Source organism: Jaculus jaculus, chromosome X (genome assembly GCF_020740685.1).
Source record: "Jaculus jaculus isolate mJacJac1 chromosome X, mJacJac1.mat.Y.cur, whole genome shotgun sequence".
Taxonomy (NCBI): domain Eukaryota; kingdom Metazoa; phylum Chordata; class Mammalia; order Rodentia; family Dipodidae; genus Jaculus; species Jaculus jaculus.
This window is the reverse complement of record NC_059125.1, coordinates 104,951,730-104,976,508: the sequence shown is the minus strand read 5'-3', so window position 1 is coordinate 104,976,508 and position 24,779 is coordinate 104,951,730. Positions and strand designations below refer to the sequence as shown.

Genomic DNA, 24,779 nt, shown 5'->3' with positions numbered 1-24,779 from the left:
GGCTAGAGTCAGAGAACGAAGTGATATAGACTTAAGGAGATATGCAGGTTAGGGTTTAGATTTATAATTGAAAAAAAAGCAACAAATTATTCAATTTATAAGCAAAATGTAGCTTTACATCAGTTATCAGAATAGTTCACATGAAAGTGTTATTAAGGGATGGATTGGATCTATAATTTATTCAGTAGTCTATTTAGCTGTGTGGCTGTGTGGGTACATTAACTGCTCCTGTATCTTCAGCATCCTTGGAAGAAGGTGCATGGTGTATATACATCAGCATGTGTATGTTGGGTGATTAGAAAGGTTTGGGAAGATGGGGAAGTGAAACACTCAGAACTTCTGTTTTTTCACTCATAATTTGAGGCTGAATTAACTAGATGATTGACAAAGCATCATTTCACACTGGATATTTTGACACTATGACAACCTCTAAAACACTCACGCAGCAGTTATGGTATAGCTTTTGCAGTTGCTTCAAATAAGTTAAGCTCTACTATGGCCTGGGTTGTGATTTTTTGTTTTCTGGATATTACTATCTGTATATAGCAGGAGTTGGGAAGCAACAGGAACATAATTTTTTTTCTGGGATGGAAGATGGGCTGGAACACAGCAGATCTGTCCTTAACATTGCATGCCCAAATATTTTACCTTTTAGTTAATGAACTTATGTGTTGGTAGACACTGGGAGAACAAGCAAGCATTATTCTTGGATGTCACAGATCGTGATATATGTCCCCAGTGAACTGTGGCCAGTGGTAAAGTTATGTGTGTAATCCTGTGCATTTGCTACTTTCTCAAACAAATTCATCTTTTTGATTTTTAAATCTAAATTGGTTTGTGTTTGATATGCTGTGCAAAGTCAGGTATTCCAGGGTTCATATTAACACTCTACTGCCATGCGATAGCTGCATGAGTTTCTACAACTGAAAAAATAGAATAATAACATCTACACTGCAGAACTGTAAGAACTGAAGGAGGAAATGTGTGCAAAGGAGTTAGGAAATAACAGGTCCTAATTATTATCATATATACTAATCCCTGAGGGCCATGAAAAGGACAAATGGTTACAGAGGCACTCACCACTGGATGGTACTCACCCAGGCAAGCAGGTGCCTGCCATTTGGCATCACAAGCAAAGGGGCTTTGACCAGTAAAGCATTAGAGTAGCAAATGCCATGGAAATAATTGCATAGTTATGTAGAGAATTACCTCCGGCCAAGAGCACCTGCATACAACATCCAGGGGCACAAGTAAAGTTTAGAACAAAAAACAGCAACACCAGAGGGTCACATTGTTTTTTTTTTCCTTGCAAAATAAGATTCCAGGGAGAACAAAAGAGAAACATAAACTGCCAATTTCTCAGAAGAAAGGCAATATTATCAATCAATCTTGTATTTGATGCATGCCTGTACTTATGTGCCTGTGTTCTAAAATCAACAGGTAATAGCCTAATTCTACATATCTCTTGACAGCACTCTCTTACTGTCACACATTGACATGGAAAAGCTCAACATAGTAAGCCTGTCTTTGTAACTGTCCTATTTTATTTTCACCTGCAAAAGCTCCTTGGCAGATCCCCGCCTATCCACATCCATCTCAAGACAGCGATTTAAAAAGTCACGGAATACAGCCGACAGTCTCTCAGGATTCTGGAGCTCTGGAGTACCATTAGTGGCTATCAGATATAATGCCTATAGTGAAAAAAAAATAAAGTCTATTTAGCATATGCATAATAAAATCAGGAGTTAGCATAGAAAACACAAGTTAATTTTCTTATGGTTTACACTCTAGCTCTTAAAAATTCCATTTCAAAGAATGATATGTACATGCATGCAAAGTTTCTATAACATTTGGAATGTACTAGACTTGGCTGTTACTGATGTGACAATGAAGTGGCCTATACCCAAAGCACTTGAACAAAGATTGTAAAGTTAAAGGTTAAGCCAGTACAAATTCACAATGGATGTGTGATTAAGCATCTAGGTAATTAAACAGAATCATTGCCATTCAACCTGTGACACCGAAGAGTTGAGGAACATGAACATCCTTACATGATGTTCTGAGTGTAACCTTAGGAAGGCACAGTGGAAAACTGAATGTAATTACTAAGCACTGAACTTAATTGAAGAATATTTTGAGTAGACTGTGGATTGAGAGACAAGATTATAAAATTAGAGAAATGCAAAGATCCAGAAGATAGCAGTGCATGGTAGGGCCCAAGGAATCAAATAGTTTTATGACAGCTATAGCCCTATTGATTTTAATAAGATTTTCCATGAAATTTTACCTGTAATGAAAGGAGATACAGAATAAGCTGGTATTAGTGGTCTTGGTACTAGTCAATGATGCATCCTATGGTAAAAACACGTTGCTAATAATTATCACACATCTTTGAGATATTTGTTGTGTAAGGCTAACATCGAGAAAAATGTCAAACCTGGTATGCTGATAGAATCATGGTCAGGTGCTAGACCCAAGGCTGTGATTAAATCTTAAATATAAACTCCTCTTTGAAGGTTTTAGTAGCCAAAAATGTTGTCTATTTCTGATGCCTCCCTTGAGCAAACAATTGTACAGCATTTTGTGTATACTAGACATTGTAACAGACACTAGAGATCCAAGGATGAATAAGGCAGTCATCATTCTTTCAATCATATAGTTTATTGAGAGAGAGAACACAAGTTACAAAATGATATGATAAGAATTATTACTAAAATGAAGAAAGTGCTAAGTGTAAGAATGAAATCCATTTACACCAGAGTTCAGAGAAAGCTTGACAAAGGAGGTTGGCATTTGAACAGGGTAACGAAGAGTAAGTAGGAGTTTTCCCACCAGTATTGCCAGCAGGGGAATGCCTGATGATGGGACCAACCTTCATAAGTCTTAAGAAGATATGTTCACTCCTGAACTCACTTGGAATAATAGAAAATAATTACCCCCCCTTCCCACCAGGGCTCCTAATATTATTATGAAATTTTTGTTTGTTTTGTTTTATATTCAAAGTCCTTGCCCAGGTAAGTATACATCTGTTGGGGAGGAAAGCTTTCCTTTCCAACAACCTCTGCCGTTTTAGGACATTTAATCTCTTGGCTCTCAACCTGTAGTGTCAGCCAGAATCATGTGTATGGCTTGTTCCTGGGCTCTTTGGAGAGTTTCTAATTGAGTAAATCTGCATTTTTTTTTTATGAGTAGCCCAGTGAGACTGCTACTGCTGGCTCCAGAGCTATTGATTTAATCTAGCCAGGTATTTATATAATGGGCTAAACTAGAGGCTCTCAGAGTTGGATATTATAATTGTCTAAGGGGATTAAAAGAATCCCATACCTAAATCTTACTACCAAATTACATAAAAGTCTGCAAGGGGAACCTAGACATCAATAACTGTTAAATCTGGAGTCAGGATACAAGTGGCTAGGCAATTTAAAAAAATTATTTATTTATTTGAGAGAGAGGAGGAGGCAGAGAGAAAGAGAGAATTGGTGTGCCAGGCCTGACAGCCACTGCAAAACTAACTCCGGACACATGTGCCACCTTGTGCATCTGGCTAATGTGGGTCCTGGGGAATCAAACCTGGGTCCTTTGGCTTTGCACGCAAATGCCTTAACTGCTAAGCCATCCCTCCAGCCCAAGTTTTTCTTTTTATTTTGAGTGTAAGACTTTATTGTTATGGGTCAGAGATAGAAGCAGGGAGAAAGACAGGAAGAGGGAGAGAGTGAGGAGAAGAGAGGGAAACAGATAGAGAGGTTAAGTGGAGATGGAATGTATACAGCAGATAGTAGGAAATCCAGACAGAGGGTGAGGAGAGCCAAAGAGGACAGAAACTGCCCTGAGATAGAGGGAACGGGTGATGTGTTGAGGGCAGGGGAGTGGGTAGCACTCCCATTTCTCAGCTTTGAGGTATCCTCAATAACTATGAGAGGAGGTGGTTCAAAAATACCAGAGCTTACTAGGCCTGGCCAGCTGAAAGGAAAGAGAAAGATGATGGTAGAGAGCTTGAGACTTATAATAAATTCAAGCTTCTCAGATGATGGCAGTTTGAAGCCAACACTGGGATTCACTGGCTAAGAACCTCAGCCCAGTTTAGACTTAACTCAGTTTCTGTAGAGTAACAGACACAGAATGCAAAAGCTATTGCATTTTACAGAAAGATTCTCTAGCAGAGACATGTGAGAATTACAATGACATAGGCTTCTATTGGGTGTAATTGACTTTTCTGTAACTTTTCCTAAGCAAATGCAGGTGTTTGCTCTTAGGACTTCCATCTCACAATACAAAAATTGACTAAAGGATGGGATGAAAAAAGAATGCACAAACTGACTTTAGAAAGTCACTGAATTGGCTAAAAGTCACATAGTACATTACTATAGCAGATATGTGAAATGAAACAAATAATTTCAGTTTGATTACGATGAATGCTTGATGCACCCGTCCTTACAAACCATTTTTGTTTCCTTAGGAAAGAAAACTAGTTTCTACATATTATATTTGCTGCCTCCTGGCACTCTTATTTGGTTGGCTCCCAAACTCATTGCTATTTTGTGGGGTATTTTGTTTGTTTGTTTTTTTTTAATATTTTTTTTTCCTGTTCTGTAGTCAAACACAGCCCTAAACCAACACACCTGTTTTGTCCCTTTCCCTAGACCATTTATACTCTCTCTAGGTCTATATGCATGCTATACAGTGTCAGTTGCTTACTTTTATCATTAACAGGATCAACTTCATAGCATCCTCTGCCTTGCAAGTACATACTTATCTTTGCTATACAAGTCCTTCTCTATTCAAATCATGTTTTTCTAAAAAATTATTAAGTATACGCTTTACTGTATAAACAAATCATATGTTGGTAATATTCCCATTGGGCTGTACTCTTCTGTTCCCTCTTCCTCATCCCTGTTTCACTGAGGTCCCTCTTCAGCGGGATTATTTGTATTCTATGTGGAGTCATGAATGCATAAGTCAGTTTCTGGAGTGAGGAGAAATGCAGTAGGATGCTCTTTCCAGTCTGTAGCTCTTAAAATCTTCCTTCACTATGTTCCCTGAGCCTTGGCAGGTGTGTTATGAGTGATGTCTTATCACCTCAGGAAATATGTACCCCTCTTTGTCCATGTCATTTATGAATCAAAAATGACCTTAATTATCATGGTCAAGCCTGAGGAGCATGAGTGGTCATATACAGCTAGAGAGAAGAAAGCACTGCAGGAAGGAATGTTAGAAGTAATGCAGAGCCAGTGCCACATTTCTGTAGTACTTCAAAGACACATGTGTACCCTTCAGAACTTCTACGGTCTCTTTGTGGTTTCTGGTGGGATCAGGACTGAGAGGTATATGTTGATAGTTTAACAGCTGATTCCTACCTTGGTCAATTACCATTGATCTTAGATCCTCACAAATAAATAATAATAATATGGCTACACCTTAACTATTGTTGGTTAGTTTAAAAATAAATAAAGAATAAAATGTCATGTGTAGTACAATGAGCTAACCCAGAAAACATACTGTGCCAAATAAGCTAGATCTAGAAAGACAAATGTCACATTTTCTTTCATATATGGAATCTAGATTTTATATGCATATATATGATATGAATGTAGAAAACTATATGATATAAAAACAAAGCATGGGGCTGGAGAGATGGTTTAGTGGTTAAGGCACTTGCATGAAAAGCCTAAGGAGCCATGTTTGACTCTACGTGTCCCATGTAAGCCAGATGCACAAAGTGATGCAAGTGGACAAGGTCACACATGAACACAATGGGGCACAAGTGTCTGGAGTTCGATTGCAGTGGCTGATGCCCTGGCATGCCAATTCTCTCTCTCTCTCACACACACACACATACACTCTTACTATCTCACATAAAAAAGAAAAAAAAAGTATGAAGTATGTATACATATGCTATGAAAATAAATAGGGACTACTGTTTGGGAAAAGGAAGGGAAATTAGGGGAAACAGGAAAGGGTAATGTGAAGTCAATATCATCAAAGTACATGCTGTATATGAAGGAAAATGTCTATGAAATTCATCACTTTGTATAATGAATATGCATTAACAAAAAACTCGTGCATTAAGAAAAAAGTTGAAATATACCAACATGTTAAAAGTACCTCTCTGAGTGGTAGGATTGTTGGTGATTTCATTTTAAAACTATGTTTTTCAACTTTCCAAAGTTTATAAAATATACATAAGTGAACAACTGATTTTATTATTTTAAAAATCCTCCAAAACATTACTTAAAAATAAGTTTTAAAAGCTGTGCATCAAATCTATTTTGCTTTGTCTTCCTAAGATTAAACTTGCTTTTCATGAAACACTACCATTTGAGGGCAACAAAAACTTCAAACTATTTCTTTTTTCAATTACTGCTATCATTTTAATTGCAGCAGTATTATTTCCATTGCAAAAATCCACACTTTCAGTTATATTATGGGAAAAACTGGCCTTTGTGGATTGGCCTGGGAACCTAATCACTATGTATAATGCTGCTTCTGTGGGAAAATATACTTTGAGATCCAAATAACTAACTTAAAAATGAACTTTTGGAACATATTCTGTGTTAGTTGGGGACTGTCTTCATAAAAAGTAAATTGTTACCCACTGCCTTGCTAATGAGATACAAATACAGTTGTAGCTAGCACAGTGAAAACAAAAAAGGATTTTGCCAGTAAAGTCAAGTCTTAGATAAGAATATTGAGGAAAATAAATCTGGACATGAGTGACCACATGTTGGTTTTAAGTGAGTAATGGAAAATTCAAAGAAAATCAGCTGCCTCTTAGAAACCAGACTAGAGCCTTTACATATATTGTCTTTTAATATAAGCAAGAAAACACAAAATCATCCCCTAGTTCTTCCGCAAACAGCACCCTCCTCACTCCAACTAGTAGGTTCTACTAATGCACGACTTTCATATCCATCTACTTCTCTCTAATTCTATTGGTTTTTCTTGTGATCAGGCTTCCTGGAGACAGACCCAATAGTGTCCTAGTTGGCATTCTTTATTCTACCATTAGTCCTTTGGAAGTCCAACCCTCTCAGCAATTGTACCTTATCACAGATTTCTGTGCTGGAGAGAAGGAGAGGAAAGAAGAGGTAAGGAGAGGGGAGGAGAAAGAAGAGGAGGGAGAGGAGAGGGAAATTGGGGGAAGTCGTTCTCACTCTCTCTCACGCGCACACACACACACACACACACACGCTCACATATATTTTTTTAAAATAATCTTGTCACTCACTTATCTACTTAAAAGGTTTTAGTTTCCTCTTATGGTCCACAGATGCAGTTTTTAAATTGAGTTGCCTCATGTTTCTCTCCAGGAAAGGATAAAAGGAGATATAGTGACAGCACAGATTTTAGGACTCTACATATGTTTCAGTCATAGGAATTTTGCTTTCTTAGCCCTATGTATGATTCCAGGCAACATTTTATTAGAAGTAGAGGATCACAATAGTGGTTGGAAAACCACCGGTAAACATTTCTTGGTACAGCATATATCATGATTTCACCTCCGTCTTTCTTTCAAGCATTGTTCCTCTGTTCTATTCTCAATCTAGTTGTCTTTCTCTGCTCCCTCCCAACATACGCACCGCCCAAGGCTCATATAATATTCACAAAATTCTTTTCATCACTCCCTTAATATGAAGTGATCATTCCTGCCTGCCTAACCTGCTGATTTAAAATGTTCCTTGCTCTTCAAGAGCAAGTTTAAATGCTATCTCTTCTTTATTCTTTACCATCTCTACTAGATAGATAGTGTCCAACCATCCTGATTTTCTGGGGTTTTAGAATTGAAGATCTTGTGGCCTTCAATCCCAAGAAAACCTGAATAATGAGTTGGTCACCCTGCAGATAGTTATCCCCTTCTTTTAAGTGTCCAGAGCCCTTTTTTTCCTTATATATACTTTCACGTTGCATCAGGGACACTTGTTACTTGTTTGTAGTTCTGTGGCTCAAAAAAAGTTATTCAAAGTATATGAATTACATTGAGATTGGAATATATCAGATAGATACATAAAAAATATTAAGGCTCAGAACCAAAAATAGCTCGTTAAAATATAAGATGATGGAGGCTGGGAGGTTGCTTGGTGGTTAAAGGTGCTTGCTTGCAAAGCCTACTGGGCCAGGTTCAGTTCCCCTGCCACCCATGTAAAGTCAGAGACAAAACGTGGCACAAACATTTTGGAATTCATTTCTAGTGACTACAGACCTTGGAGTTCCCTTTCTCCTTCTCTTTCTCTTCCACAAGTAAATTAATTAAAATATATAAGGAGCTAAGTGAGAGATGAAAAACCTCAACTATTCTGAGTTGAGGAAGCCTGACATGTATTAATACTTGAGTAGCCATTGCTCACTAGAGGAGGAAGAAGAAAGCTCCATGTGTAGTGTGCCTAAGGATATGCTATCAAAGGAAGGCAGAGCTGAAGAAAGGGAAGCACAGCATGCTGGGATGGACAAGCCTAGTGAGGAATGGGGGAGAACAAGTGCTCTTCAGAACATGAAAACATAGTTTCAAGAAACTTCAGTTTCAGAAATTCTCTGACCCTGAGCAGAGAAAGTCTTCTTGGTTAATCTATTAGATGCTTAAGTAAGATGTGCTCCATGGTTTACAGAGCTTATTTATAACATTAGATTACAATGTTTGGCACAAATAATATGATGGCTTTCTCCCTGTGATATATATATATATTACCTAGATATTTCTAATACTCTAGAAATATGTTTGAGAAATCTAAATATGTTGGTATTCACATACAAACTTTAAAGCTTTAGCTGGCACTCATGTACATCTTGTTTTACCTAAGCACTGAGAGAAAACTAGTCATTCTAGTGAAAGGAATGATTTGGTTTACCTTATTGGTAATTTCCTTTGTCTAGAAAGATCAAAGCAGTCATCATGGAAGTTGCCATATTTCTCTAAATATGTCCCCAAACAATCCATATGTACTGAATACATTTTCATTAAGACTCTTTTGCAACAGCACTAAAGATTTAATTAAAATGCTTTAGGTGGTCTCGTCAGTTCATTCAGTTTATGAAATTTATGTTAAGACATCAAAAATCAAACCAGGGGACTTACATGGCAATGTATTACCAACTATGAGAGGCTTTGGCATCAACATAAACACATTTTACAGATACGACGGGTGTGGTTGGAAATCTTTTTGTAAGCTAAAGATCTTGGACTTAGAACACATTTTTCCTGTGCAAATCATGTTATACATGGTGAATGGGCTTCCAGCCTAATCCACAAAACTCTATTGTAATAACAATATAATGGAACAAAAACTGCCAGGGGGCTGGGCTGGAAAGGTGGCTTAGTGGCAAGGCCTTGCCTGCAAAGCTTAAAGACCTGAGTTCAATTCCCCAGAACCCACATAAAGCCAGATGCAGAAAGTGGTGCAAGTGTCTGGAATTCATTTGTAGTAGCTGGAGGCCCTGGCACACTTATTATCTCTGTCTCTCTTCTCTCTATCTGTCTCTGCTTGCAAATGATAAATATTTTTTAAAAAAAAAAGAGCGAGAAGGTCACTGTATATGTCAATATCTGTATACATATGCTCATGGGAAATGAGAATAAATAAAATTTATTAAATATTATTACTAGCTCACTTAAATTAGCTTATAAAATCCACACAGCAACCTCCTGAGGTAGATGATTGCGATCCTCAGTTGACAGGTTAAGAAATAGTACTGTGGGATTAAGAATAATTTACCCAATGTCATACTCTTAGTCAGATAGAAATCAATATTTTAAGTCTCTGGGTAGAGGCAGACAAGTGAAGTCATTGTGCATAAACATCAAACTTATTTGATCTGTGCAGAGGAAATGGCTCTTCTGAAGCCAACCATTCTCCACCAACTTGGAAACAGGTAACAAACAGCGGACATGCAGTTGAAAGGGGGAGGTTCACAGTCTGTTTTCTTCTGAGCCTCTGTGTGTTTGTGTGTTTGTACACATGTGCACACACATTGAAGATTTAGAAAAAAAAAAGCCTGAATTCAGCTGTTGCATCCAACCTATTGCTGTCTGACTTCTTTCACAATTTAGAATTTTCACCTACTGAGTATTTTATGAGCAAGATTTGGCAATGAACAACTTGACATTTTGTGATTTAGTTTAGTCGTGACCTGGGCTTTCATAGGTTATAGTTCAGAGTGTATATTGCTGTTTCTGATGATTTATAGATTTCATGAAAATCCCTAATGTTCCTGTGTTTTTTGTTTTTATTTATTTTTATTAGAGAAAGGGGGGAAGGGGAATGGGAACACCTGGGTCTCTAGCCCCTGAAAACACACTTCATATGCATGTGCCACCACAGACATCTAGCTTATGTGTATTCTGGGGAATCGAACCTGGGTCCTTAGGCTTCATAGACAAGCACCTTAGCTGCTAAGCCATCTCTCTAGCCATACTTTTTTTTTTTCTAAGAAGAAGGTAAATGGTGCCCAATCTTCAAAAAAAATCACTATATTATAACAAATACTGTATAGCATGCTTTGTTCAAAATTTGCAATCTATTGTGAGAGCATTGTATACAAGTTTTTATCTACCACTAAATTATGGGACAAATTATTATTTTGTTGTGAAATTCTTGAAGAGCCATTTATTTTAATCTAAAAGGGATTGTTTTCCTTATAGGCTGATAATAAAAGTAATTGGATTGTAGTGACTGATGTCCTAGGCTTTTTCTAGAGTGCTTTTTTTTAAGCATTGACCACCAACATAAAATAAAAACCACCTGGCTCCAATACACATGTGTGCATTCTAACATTTTTTAAAATTTTATTTTGTTATTTATTAGAGACAGAAGGAGAGAAAGGGGGGGAGGGAGAGAATGGGCATGCTAGGGCCTCTAGCCACTGCAAACAAACTCCAGACACATATGCCACCCTGTGCACCTGGCTTACGTGGGACCTGGTGAATCAAACCTGCGTCTTTAGCCTTCACAGGCAAGGGCCTTAACTGCTAAGCCACCTCTTCAGTCCTCATTCTAATTTTTATTATGGAATGTGGAGCAGACGATTGTACTCATGAAGCAACCCTGGGAAACACTATTAGCACTCAAGGTTTGGACGTATAGGGAATTTGAAAGTAGGAGTTAGGGTAACCATGGAGATTAATTAAAACAAAAGCAATGGGAAATGACCCAGGAAGTAGAAGAGAAGAGAGAAGGCATGAGAATAAGAGAAAGTAAGGTAAGGGAGGGATCAAAGAACAATGAGAGGCTGGTAGATGCAAGAGAAGGAAAAAAAAAATTAAATACAAAGGCTAGAAAATAAGTGAGGTGAAGGAGACCTGTATCTTAAATTTTATTTTGCTGGTGCTCCATTTCTCTGGTTCTATAATGATAAGGAGTTGGAATTGATAATTATGCTGATTTGAGTAATGTAGTCTGTGTACATGGGTGGGAATATCACTCTGTACCTCTTTATTATGTGTACTTATTATATATTGACCAAAAGTTTTAAAAATAAAAGTGATTAAAAACTATCACTTAAAATATTTAACATATTATGTTTTATATTGTATTTCATATATCACCTTCCAAACCTCACATTTACATGTCCAAACCCACACCAAACTTCTAGTTTAAAAAATGTATAATGTTACACTTTGCTTGAATCTCAATTCAGAACATCAGAGCAGTAAAGGGCTAAGTAACTCCCTGAGGGGCCTTTTCAAATCACCATATTAGATACAAACACATCCTGACTATGATAGGATTTGTAGAACATACATTACTGCCTATATAAGCTGATTTATACTTCTATCTTATATGCTGTTCACTAGCTAGCCAACTCTGTACATAACAACATCCATTTTTTCATCATATTTCAAAGAAATGTAAGAAAAGTAAGAGCTTGGGCTGGAGGGATGGCTTAACAGTTAAGGTGTTTGCCTGTGAAGCCCAAGGACCCTGGTTCGAGGCATGATTCCCCAGGACTCATGTTAGCCAGATGCACAAAGGGGCACACACGTCTGGAGTTCCATTTGCAGTGGATGGAGGCCCTGGCATGCCCATTCTCTCTCTCTCTCTCTCTCCATCTTTCTCTGTTAAATAAATAAATAAATAAAAATAAAATATTAAAAAAGAAAAGTAAGAGCTTTATCACTGCTGAAATCTTTACAGATGTGTGTCCAAGATGACCATCCAGTATGATGTTATTGAGTTCCATGCACAACATGTTTTATATCATGGTCAGTTGTCGTTACTTGGTAAGACAAAGGGGTATTTTTCAACTCTGCTGTATAAATTTTAATCTGAAGGTCATGGGATTGATATATTAGGGCTGTTTTATGAAGATCACTCATTTGAAAGCACATTTAAAGGTACTCAGACTATGGCCCTTCAGCAGAGTCAGGGAAAACTATAGATTTCTGCATCCCAGACACACAGAATTAAAGTAAGAGATCAAGAAGTTTCTCCCTTTGCTTGAGAAAATTTCGTGTGATAGCTCAATACACACACACAAATCAATTTAAAAAGAACTATTCTGCTGGAGTCAAGTGCCTTACATGGTGATCTCCCTCTTGGTTCCTTCAATAGCCCAATCTCCAGACAACTCTAGTGCTTTGCTAAACCCACTGGAAAAGCATAGCTTAGACAAACACTATTCACTTGAAGCAGTAAGACAATGGAAGCTCAAGAAGAAGTGACCTACACAAAGTCATGGAGTTCCTGACTGATGTATCTTGTAATTGAATCTATTCTTCAACTCATAGGACCTGTGAAGTTGGTGAAGACATCACATATTTCTGTCTGTTGTCTTCTCATATTTACTGGCAAAGTATCTCAAGGACTAGACAACAGGGTAGGTGGGGAGGGAAAGGAGGGCAAGGGAGGGGGTGGAGGACACAAAACTAGACCCAAATGGCAATTATACCATAAATTCTACATCCTAAAAGTCAGACCAAATGGTTGAACCTTCACCAGGCCCTTACAGGGAACACCTGAGTCACAAGGCACTGGAGAGGGTATGATGAAGACTGAACTTAATCTTCTACAGCTTCTCTCTTTCTCTTTCTCTCTCTCTCTCTTCTCTCTAACTCTTTTATATTAGTTATCTTTTTTTTTCCTTTTCTTAGTGGGCACTGACCTGTAACTCCCAGTACCAGCATGCGGCTATCATCCACAATGAGCTTTTGATCAGATACACCTACAAGGTTTTCTAAAAGAATGACAGATTTCTGTCAGAGTACTTGATGACCCACCAAAGGTTAGTGGTAAGACCCTACTGCTGAAGACACCATATGCGGTTGACATGTAAATTGGAATGACATGGCTGGAAGCTGGAAGAGTGTCAGTCCCCAGACAGTCAGCGTGTCTAGTGCCAGAAGGTGCTACATGGGCGACTGGGGAAAAATGACCAATATCTGTTGTCCAAGCAACCCATGGTCTAATCTACTTAACAGCAAATCACCTGTTGTGATGCTCTCACAAGTGCAATAGTGGTGCACAGCCATGGTGGGAAACCAACTGCTCTTGATTTGGCTAACTGATCTGCTCAGTTCAACAGGACCCATAGCTGGAGCTGGAAAACATGTCAGAACCAAATCCAAACATGAGCCTGCCCTCTATTATCAAGCTACCACCAATTTTGAGCTACAAGAGGGCCTACACCTATTTAATTCTCTATAAAAAAATAAGGGTTATCCCATTTATCTGGTGCTAATTTTACTCTCTGTTGGAGAATCTGCTTTTCTTTTTCAGAGACTCAGATCCTAAGGAGGGAACCACCTCATCATACTTCAAAAGGGCCACAGCTGAAACTAAGAATAATTGGCGAAACAAGCAAGGGTGATGTTTTTCTGATGAACTGGTTACCAGCATAATGGTGAAGGAGATTGACAGACAACAATCAACTTCTACCAAATCAGATATCCAGAGACACAGAGGCTCCCAACACTTCATCCCAGAAGCAGACCCAAAATGAACCCAACATGGCTCAGGGAAATTTTGCAGAAGAGGGGGGTGGAAAGAATATCAGAGCCACACATTGGGTCATGATACACAGAGATATTTCCTCCTACCATGACTGTGGACTAACTCCACAATGCATGACCCATCTACCTCAACAAGGGGGGAACATAAGGAGGTTGTAGGACATGGAGGAGGCTAACAATGGTAACAGCTTGACTGTATTCACTGAGTACAAAACTAATAGAAAGTTAAAAAATATATAAAAATATGTCCAAAAATCTTGATGAATTTTGTCATCTGAAGATGGGGATAATTCTTACTCTTTCTCTCTCTCTCCCAAAAGAAAGAAAAGAAAAGCTATAATAAAAGGCTAGCATGATTCTTAGAATGTTTAAACTATGGCTTTCCTTGGTACAGAACTAAGATTGACTTAATGAAGTAACTTTCTCTACTGAGAGGTTTAGCTAAAACATTTTGGAGCATCCTTCTGTCACAGTCCAAAGGATTTTCTGAAAAGACATTGTGACTACATTAGTATGGGTATAAGTCAAAATATCATCTTAATTTTATTGGTCCCCTTGTTAAAGTCACTTCTCATTTGTAAAAACACATATTTCCAGAGGTATGGAATAAGACATATGAGTGGGCATTTACACAGGATAATCCACATCATGGCAATCCAAAATGAGTATTTTTATAATTGTCTTTCATTTTGAGGGACTTAGCTTCTTGGTCATGGTATGGTACTTATTAGGGCAATAAGCAAATATATCTCTGGGTTATGATATATAAAAAAAAAAAACACAGGATAAGGGAATCTCAGTCTTGGCCAACAGTGGTTCTCTGGTCACCACATTTAAAAACTTTCTTTTCTCTTTGCCTGGTTTGAGTTTCTTGGATTTTTAGCTCACTATGGAATCAATTTCTTCCTTGGCTGTCTTCTGTATCATAACTCATCAGTTTGAACTGTCTGCTTATGAATTACAATCTAAATGAGACTTGCAGCTTTCCTATGGCTAAGTCCCACTTTCCTATGTTGAATTCTTGACAACCAGTGAGTCTTGCACTTTCGATCTTTTGACAGGTAATATTTTTTGGCTGATTAAAAAGAAACCCTGTTACTGTTCAATAATTATTTTAGTTGTAGTTATCCCAACTCGCCTCTCCTTGTAGGTTAGCCCTCAAAGGAGGAGGAGTGTCAACAAGTCATCAATAAAGGTTGCTGTTCCATGGTGGCTTACGGAAAAAGAAGGGAATGCTCCCAGTTCTTCCTGAAATACATTCAAAACAATCTTGACTGAGTGCTAGCAAAGTATGCTTGCTTCTCTGGTGCTCAGGAAGTTTATGTCTGACTTTAATTCCAAATGAGCACGCGCCATCAAACCCAGACATTCCAATCCACAGTGCGGGTTCCAGTGGTTGGAGGGAACAAAATGCAGTTTGGCCCTTAGTTGCTGTTTTTTAATGGCTGCAGATTCTCTTTTTCTACACATCTTACTCCCCTAGAATTCCGCTGCTCCTACATTACATAATAAGAAAACTGACATTTATGTAGAGTTTTAGTTATTGGCATATAAGGAGACTAGGAAGTCTTTTGTTATAGGCAATAGCCCAGAATTTAGATTGGTATCCTTCTTGCTTCCTGAATATCCAGGCAATGCACCCTTTATCACAGCAGGAAGTCCCATGGGGCATTATGCTCCCATATGTGTCAGGTATTTCACAGCTAGCTACTTCATTTTAATGATGAACTTCATGTTGAGCAGACACAAAATTGATAACATGGAGATATATGTGTAATGAATGTTGTTCCTGTTTTTGGCAGCATTAGTGTTTTGGTAAATCTGAAAAAAAAACATAGCTAAATAAGATTTCAGTTAGGTTTTCGTATCATTACTCTTGAAGTTTTAGAGAGAATGGAGAAATGTGAACCCAATGACAGTGTAGTTTTTTAAAGAGGAATGAAGAAAAAGCTTTTTCAGTGTGGACAATGTTCTATAAGGGGCTTTCCATGTACCTTTGCAATTGGCTTAGTCCTTCTTACCACTGTTCTGGGTGGAGGGGTGGGTTGAATCTGATATCATTGGTTCCTCCACTGTACACATGACACCAGTGTACAAACAATGAGGTCAAGTATTGGTGTAGGGGGTCTGTGGTTCACATTATATCACATATTGTTTTTTTTAACAGTGATACATATAACTGTCTTCCAGTGGTTCAAAGTTTGTTCAGCCTCCTAGATGCTTAAAGCAAGGTTATAAAGAGAACACTGACAGTTCCTGATGGCTTGGATAGGAGATTTGAAAATAATACAGAGGAAGAATTCAAAAAGTTTAATATGGACTTCAAGTGAGCATTACTGAGGCATTTCACAAATATCAAAATATAACTTGATAAGAACAGCCTCACTGTGTGTGTTAACTTAATTTTATAAGGTGCTTTCTTTGTTGCTACCAAAGAAAACAAAAGGTTTTGTGATAGAAATTAGTTTGTCTTCTTGAGAATCAGGTCATTATAAACACAGATCTTAACAAGCATATCTTTAATTAACAAAAAATGTTGATATGAACATAAATAAGCATTTGAATTGCATATTCACAGGGAAAGTTGGATTTTTAACCTCCAGTAACTTTAGCAAACAAAAAAATGAGTAATTTTATTATTGGAGACTGAATAAAAAATGTCAGTCAGTCACAGAACATGTCTAAAATGAATTGTATTGGGTGCAAGGACTTCAGGTAGTGTGGAGATAGTAACAAGCCTGTCTCCTTGGTCTGAGGAAGGGCTACCAACTTCATAACATTAGTACAGTTAACAGCTCTCTGACCTTTAAAAGGCATTTTATGAACAAGTTGAGTAAATTATTACAGAGTAATTTATATTTAAAATCTCCATAATTTTATACCTAGAGAGAAGAATTGGCAATTCTTTGCATCAAAAATATACGAATAATCAAAGGCACAACAAAGATACAAGCCACAGTGAAATACAAACAACTTTTACATGCACAGAATGAGATTTTACCTTGAGCCTGTCCTGTTCAGTATTACCTATTTATGCTAATTTAACTGAATTTACAGAATCTTCTGCACTGGGGGCAGTATGGGGGAATGATATGCAGCTAGTTGGTAGAAAAGTTCCTGGAAAGGTTGTGATTCAATTTCCCTTCAAGAGTGAGTAAAAACCTCTCCAAGAATCAGTTTTTTCTTTACTTTCCTATTCATATTTGAATTTCCACATGCATTTTTCTTCAGGGAGCTAGATTTGGTGCTAGGTGAGTTACACACTTTGTTTTCGTGTTGATGCAGGAAGATAGATATTATAACTATTTTACAGAAAAGAAATAGGCTTAGAAAGGTTTGAAGTGACTTGCAAAATGTCACAGATCTTTTAGGTCACAGAGCCAGGACCCAGACATATATGCCTGACTACTAAACCAATTGTTTTCACAAGTGCATGCCACCCATCACTCTTTTACTCTCTCCCATTTACTTACTTCAATCCATTCCTTCTACTCCTTTCTAACACAAAGCATACAAATGGGGGACAGGTTTCAGCCCTGGAAAGATTTTAAAGAATCCAGTTTCTTTCAACTCTCTCCTGAAGCTTTGCATTCCTCACAGGGCCTGGCCATAAGGATTTAAGAAAATGTAGATTCCTTGCAACTTTATGGTATAAGTTTTCTCTTCAATGTCTCAATGGCTTCAATGAGTATCATTTTCAGGTCCCAAATAAGGGCAAGACACTGTGTTTTCACTAAGAGAACATGAGGAAAGCATATTTACAATCAACACTTAAAAGTACTTCTGCTGTCTAGGAGAGCGAGCCTCCAAGTTAGGCTGGCTTGATATGTGCTTGTTGATTAATTAATTGGAGGCTGATCACACAAAGAGAGTAATGTGCAAAGTCAGAGTAAATCCTTATCACTGAAATTCAACAGGGTGGTCTTTTTGACAGGTCTTTTTGTCATAGCTCCAATGTGAGCTTCCTGAAGTTTGTGGTTTATTAATTTGCTCCTACTATTTTGATATAAGGCTATAGATTCTAAGAGACAAGCTGTTAATTATGAGTTTTGACCTGAGGCTGAAAGATGCCTATGAAGAGTAAAACTTGTTTCCTTTCCCTCCCCAACAATTAGCAGTCTAGCTAAAGAGAGATCAGTTATAATTGGGGAACAGAAGAAGGTAGTAAGTGCACTACCGAGACCAGTTGCTTTACACAGCCATTTATGTAATCCTTAAATTCTACAGGTTGTAAATTGCTCACTACTAGGCAGAAAGCAAAAGAGCCATAATCCGTTTAGTGCCTCCAAACTCTGCAGACTTAGAGGAGGAAATCCAGGGAAACAGCAGGCCTGATGTGTTTTCTCACTGCTATTTCTTAATGGGCAAAGGTAGTTAAACAACAAGGAAAAGCCCATGTAATTATCCTGATGTGCTGGTCCATAGGTCAGGGGTGGACTTGATTAAACGCATCAAGGGTTGACCTACAAATGGTGGGAAAATGCCCCTTCTTCTCCACTTAGCCCTGCAGGCAGCTAATCAATGTGCACATCTTACTTGCAGATTGTTTCATGAGACCAGAGTAGCAGCCCAGTGCATTCATTAGGGCAGTCACTCATATCTGTTGTTTTCTAACCAATGCAGGGTCTAGGACAAGAAATCCAGTATCAGGAATTAGAAGGGAACCAGGAAGAGGTGGCCACCTTTCCATACATAAGGAATGTGGGTCCACTGGCAAAGTTTTCAGCTGCAAAAACAACTAGATATTTAGCTTACAGGTTTCTCTGCATGTATAGAAAGCTATATGCATTTGGCTTGAATATAGATTTTGCCAGTATAATGAAAAAAGAATTGTTACTGAGGACAATGGTTTTTGTTCACCAAGGATAAAATTCAATCTTAGACTCAGTGGTAATGACAGAGACTCTGGTATTGGTGTTGTGCATGCATTTAGAGAGTAGATTTGAATCTGTCCATTTTTTCTTCCATAAACAATTTTGTGACCTTTATGTTTATGGCACAGAGATTCAGGTTAATTGCTGGCTATATATAGCACAATAGTTCCTGGCTTACTTCTGCATTTAGCAAACATTTATTTTGTATGCTTTTGTCCTTTGTCCTCATGATCAGCAGCCCGTCTCTGAATGAAGCCAGAGAGACTACAGAACAGCTTTTTTTTTTCTTTGCAAAGGAAACTAGATCCAACCTGTGATTTTTTTTTAATTAAAATGATTTTTTTTCTATTTATAAGAGACAGAGAGAAAGATAGAGAAAAAAAATGGGCATGCTAGTACCTCTAGCCACTGTAAACAAACTCCAGATGCATGTGCTACCATGTGCAACTGGCTTACATGGGTATTGGGATTCGAACCTGAGTCCTTAGGCTTTGCAAGCAAGCTCTTCAAATGATAAGCCATCTCTCCAGCCCCCAACCTGCAATCTTGTAGTGGAAAACTGAACTATCCAACTCAGACTATCTCAATTTATTTTTCTACTTAACAGTCTTTTAATTAAGTTTGTCATTTCATCAGACTATTGTTGCTCAGTGAATCATTACTGATAATGAAGGAAAATCCAAATTTAAAAAGCATAGCAGTTCTGAAAATGTATTGATTAGTTTGACAGCATAATTATAAAGCAGGTGTTTCCTAGGTACATGATTAATAATGTCCATTTCTTCTTACATCTTCATCCCTTTCTATTGTCTTATAGTAGGTAGCTGTATTACAAAAGGCAAAGTGTTTATATGATCTGAAGAGAAACCAGACTAATGAAGGTGCATTGTAAAAAATTTTAAAGGTCATTATTATTTAGAAATATGGAGAACAAAGCCTTTCACACAACTGTTGAGATTTCTTAAGAAAAACAAATTACTCCCAGTAATTTACAAATGATAATTTAGTATTTCTTAGTTACTTGTCCTAGGAAAAGAACTAGCATTGGGCAATATGGTGGATGATACTTGGTCTTTTACCTTTACTGTGTATGAAATACCTGTGTTTTCCTCTGACTTACCCTGAGTGGATTTTCATTAAGGTAAGGGGGTTCACCTTCCACCATTTCAATTGCCATAATTCCCAGAGACCAGATATCAACTTTTGGGCCATAAGCTTTTCGAGTCACCACTTCAGGTGCCATCCAGTAGGGAGTCCCCACCATAGTGCTCCGTTTGCTTTGCTCAGGAGTGATCTGGGCACAGAACCCAAAATCGGCTGTAGAGAAGAGAAATCAATTAAGCAAAACATAAATTATTTTCTTTCTTCATGCGTCTAAGCACTCCTTTCATGTTAAGACTGGGCTTTCACAATTGCCTAGAACATAGCATTTTGTTACTTGATCTCTTAACTGATCCTGATTTTAAAGGGCTCTGGAATAATTTTCTAATGTGATCTCATGTTTGCTAGACTTAATATAGTTCCTTCGCTAGTACTTTTTGTTTCCTATAACTTTCAGAATCTTCATGTACTCTAGTTAGTTATTTGCCATCATCCATCCACTTTGAAAACCAGTAGAAATTCTGAAATATTAATTCCAAAACATGTGATTATAATGTATAGGGACAGAGTTTAGGCAAGTTCTTTAATTTAAGTTGGGCTCTAATTGCTTTCAAATATGCCACTTTCAGTAGCCATTGTCATCTCAAGCTAGGTAGTAGAAGAGCATAAATTCCAGGACATTTTCTTAAATAGTATCTGAATAGAAATACCTACTCAATTTAACAGAACCATCCATCCCGAGGAGAATATTGTCACTCTTTATGTCTCTATGGATCACTTGGTTTGAGTGCAAAAAATCCAAAGCTTGGAGACACTATTAATCAGAAAAAAAGTTCTAATTATATCACAAAGAATTTGTTTATTCCAAATGTTATCTCTAGACAAATTTTGTGAAAAGTTATGGTTTGATATTACCAAATGAAATAGATCACTGAATTTATTTTGGTATTTTTTTCAAGGTATGGTCACATTCTAGCCCAGGCTGACCTAGAACTCATTCTGTAGTCCCAGGCTGGCCTTGAACTCAAAGTGATCCTCCTACCTCTACCCCCTGAGTGCTGGGATTAAAGGCATGTACCACCACTCCAGGCTAACTGAAAGTTTTAATACCACTTTAAAACCACATTGCCATTCACATAAGTGATTCTACATAACCTGAGATATTTGATTGCTCCCATGTCAGTACAGGCCTGGAAGAGGGATAATAAGATAAGTAGCACTAATAACTGATAGTCAAACCAACCAATTGATATAGTCATTCTTTGGCCTCATTATCTATTAGATATGGACTCATTTTAGTCTTATATAGATGGTGTTACCCTTAGTATATATGGTAGAATTTGACTTAGTAGGTGTAGAGTAGGACACATGAGTATGCTATTAAAACAAATTCCTCAAGCAATTTGTAATGGACAGCCAGGTTTAGGAAGGGCTCTATACTATACAATAATTATAAATACTTCTTTGTAAATATCTTTTGGGTCATATTAAAAGATGGAAAGGCAGGACAATATACTCTCCAAAGTGACTGCAAGCTTGATTTATAGAATGAAGAAAAAACATGATTTGTTGCTATAATGTATATGTTTAGAGAGGGGGATGTGAATGAGAAGAGAACAAAGAAGGAGGAAATGTAAGAGAACTAGTCAACATTAAATTAAAATAATTAGCTGGTATCATTTAGTTTTGTTTTCCTGTCACTGGTTTGTAAGTTTCAGTGAGTCACAGTTCCTGCTGTAGTTGATAGAAAAATTCACCACAATGCATTAGGAAGATGATCATGTGCAACCTGACACCTCATTGAAGAATTTGTGTTTTTAAAACATGGAACCTAATAATAAAATAAGATCCTTAAAATAATTTGAAACTAGGGGCACTAGCTGTTATATCACTTTTCTTGGAAGTGACAGACCCACAGCCTCACCAGATGAGTTTGTGGGATATTCAGAGTGTGCTGTAAAAGCAACTGCTTTCTGGGTAGAAGGAGGATATTGTTTAAATTGCCTTGTAAAACTTGAGTGGAATACAATGTAGTCTGTATTTTGTAAGACTCATTGTATATGCAGAACAAAATAGACGCCTTATAAAAATTCCCTCAAATCAGAAAGAAGTTCCAAGTGAACATCATCATTTGCTATGTTGCCTGACACTACAGAATGTGAACTTAGCCCGCACCTCCCGTATGGTATAATAGAATTCAAAAGATACACAGAACAGCAACTAAGTGAAACAAGGTTCTGGGGAAGTCAGTGCAAAGAAATGTTATTAGGTTATGGTTTTAAATAAGTTTTGCAAATCTTTTTAGTAGGAAAATTATGCCCTGTCATTTTGAAGTTGTAAACATTCTGAATAGACATTAAGAAATGACAAACAATTATGGTGTTCTCATGAGCAAGCAATTCTCTCTTTTCTTACCTCTCTGCAAACAGCTGCTATCTGTCCTTCATCCATACAGGTCTCAGTGACCACATCAGTCAAAGATCCACCAGCCAAGTATTCCATCACTACCCATAGTTCATCACCCACCAAGTAGCTATAATAAGAAAAGGAAAATACTTTGATTTTAAACCAAGAAAATGGAGACTCATATTCTCAGGTCTTCATTAGAATAACATTCAACTGTGAGGAAGTTCATGTGATTTCTTTAAGCAGTCATTGAGGAGCATACCCCAGTGATCAAGCATGGGAACCAAGGTCACTAGAGCCTTACAATTCAGGTAAAGAGCACAGATTATTCAAACACCCAGCCCCATCCAAGAGATAAATCATGGTGAACCCTAAGCTGAACATGATGGAACACACCTGTAACCCCAGCTATTTGGGAAACAGCCTGAACTACAAAGAAACTCAACAAAGGGGAAATGGATGTATCTCAGTGTCATTTTACTTTCCTAGCAAGCATAAGACCCTGGGTTCTGTTCCCAGCATTGAAACAAATATATACCACTATGAAGCAAGACTTTCTATTAAGTGGTACTCCAATCACAGTACCTGTAAGGTTTTTCAAGCCTCTTATAAATGAAAATTCATAGCCTCTATTTCATTATGGAGAACAGCATAGAAATCTGTACATTTTATATGTTCAAATACAACTTTTACACAATTATAAATATGAGATCGACTACAGGCGATGGTGATAGGACCTAAAGAATGCTTCAAGAAACCATAATCAGAAATGTAACATTCATTTGTGCTCTTATTTCACCACTTTTCCTCCCGATTCACTGGTCTAGTCCAGAGAGCACACAAAACTCTAAAGCTCATGGAGACTGAAGACTTAGCCTGATTTCCTTTGTATTCCCTCAGACAATACAGCCCTGTGGTGCTAAACAAACACTTGCTAAACATGAACAAGACAGAAGCTAACCCCAAGAGAAGAGTTACCACTGTCTTTAAGTGCCTATTTATAATAAATAGTTAATACCACTGATGAAAGAGGCATTAATTACCTTCTTTAGGAACAAAGGTTTAAGGTTAAAATCTCAATTCCCTGGATCTCACTATCAGTTAATCACAAAGCACCCATTAAAAGCAGAGCAAGTGTAGTCTGACTTCTTCACTAAGCCTCCAAGAGACAATCCTGGCTCTAACATACACTTGATGAAATGTTTCAAACACCCCTGCTCTTTCCTATAAGCACTTATCCATTTCCTGCCAGCATGGAGCCACCATACTCATAATGAAATCACATAAACAGCTTATGTTATAGCCACTTCCATAACACATGTTTTTACGTGCTTGATGGGTGGACAAAGATAAGTAAATGCAAGCTGAGCAAAAACCATACTCTACCACTTTGTACCATTTGTGAAATATTGTAAAATAGTTACTAAGTTAGCAAATCATCAATAAAATAATTTGTCAAGAAAATGATAACTCATAAAGAAAAATATGTAAGCCGGGCGTGGTGGCACACGCTTTTAATCCCAGCACTCTGGAGCAGAGGTAGGGGGATCGCCGTGAGTTCGAAGCCACCCTGAGCCTCCATAGTGAATTCCAGGTCAGCCTGGGCTAGAGTGAGACCCTACCTTGAAAAACCAAAAAAAAAAAAAAAAGAAAAGAAAAAGAAAAACATGTAAATAATAACATACTTACCTATCTAAATAATTGACAATATTGGGGTTCTTATTTTCCCTCATGACCAGAATTTCATTAATAATTAATTCCTTTTTGGGTTGCTGTTGAAGGTTCATCTGCTTTATGGCCACCTGCATGATGATTAAAATATAAAAACTAATGAAAAGTATAATAAACCTACATATCAGTATTTGAGGGGACAAAGTTTGGTTTATATAAACTATTTATCTATTGTTTAACTGTATAAACCCATGTTCAGGCCAAACAACCCATCCAGTCCACATGTTTTGAACACCAATGAAATAAACTCCCACCATAGCTTAATGCTACCCATGAGGTATAAATGTCATCAATAAGAAAACCTGGTAAACACAAACAAAGGAAAACCATGTAGATCCGGGTGGTAGCACCTACCTCTTGTCCGGTGGCAATGTCTAGTGCTGTATAAACAGTACCTGATGCCCTGTAAAGGTGAAAATTAGCCAATGAATAAGCAATCAAAGTGCTACTGATCTATTTCTATTATAAGAAAATGTAATTTCTTTGGAGGAGAGATAAATTAACAAAGTAAAGATTAAATGATGAGATAAAGCAGGAGCAATTCTCTGAACATCATTGTGTTAACAGCACTCAGTCCTAGATCTATCCAATACTAGATCAACCCTCTTCACAAATTTCTAGGTGTACAATAGCAGAACAAGTGCTTTATATAGTAATTGTACTTGAAAAAAATCACAATGAATCCTTTGTTGGAAACTAGAAACTCCCAGCAGACTTTCTGGCACCAGTTC

At 37.5% G+C, this 24,779-nt stretch overlaps 1 protein-coding gene across 9 annotated transcripts in view; it reads right to left on the bottom strand.

Annotated features, from left to right (window-relative positions):
• Pak3 (p21 (RAC1) activated kinase 3) overlaps positions 1-24,779 on the bottom strand; it is a 268,737-nt gene that overhangs the window by 8,669 nt on the left and 235,289 nt on the right. For all 9 annotated transcript variants that reach the window (XM_045140431.1, XM_045140432.1, XM_004659125.2 and 6 more), the window contains 6 exons: positions 24,403-24,451; positions 24,007-24,119; positions 22,327-22,444; positions 20,626-20,725; positions 19,931-20,127; positions 1,554-1,691 (listed from right to left, as the gene is read on the bottom strand). In XM_045140431.1, the coding sequence (XP_044996366.1) occupies positions 1,554-1,691; positions 19,931-20,127; positions 20,626-20,725; positions 22,327-22,444; positions 24,007-24,119; positions 24,403-24,451 (715 nt within the window). The remainder of the gene's footprint in view (positions 1-1,553; positions 1,692-19,930; positions 20,128-20,625; positions 20,726-22,326; positions 22,445-24,006; positions 24,120-24,402; positions 24,452-24,779) is intronic.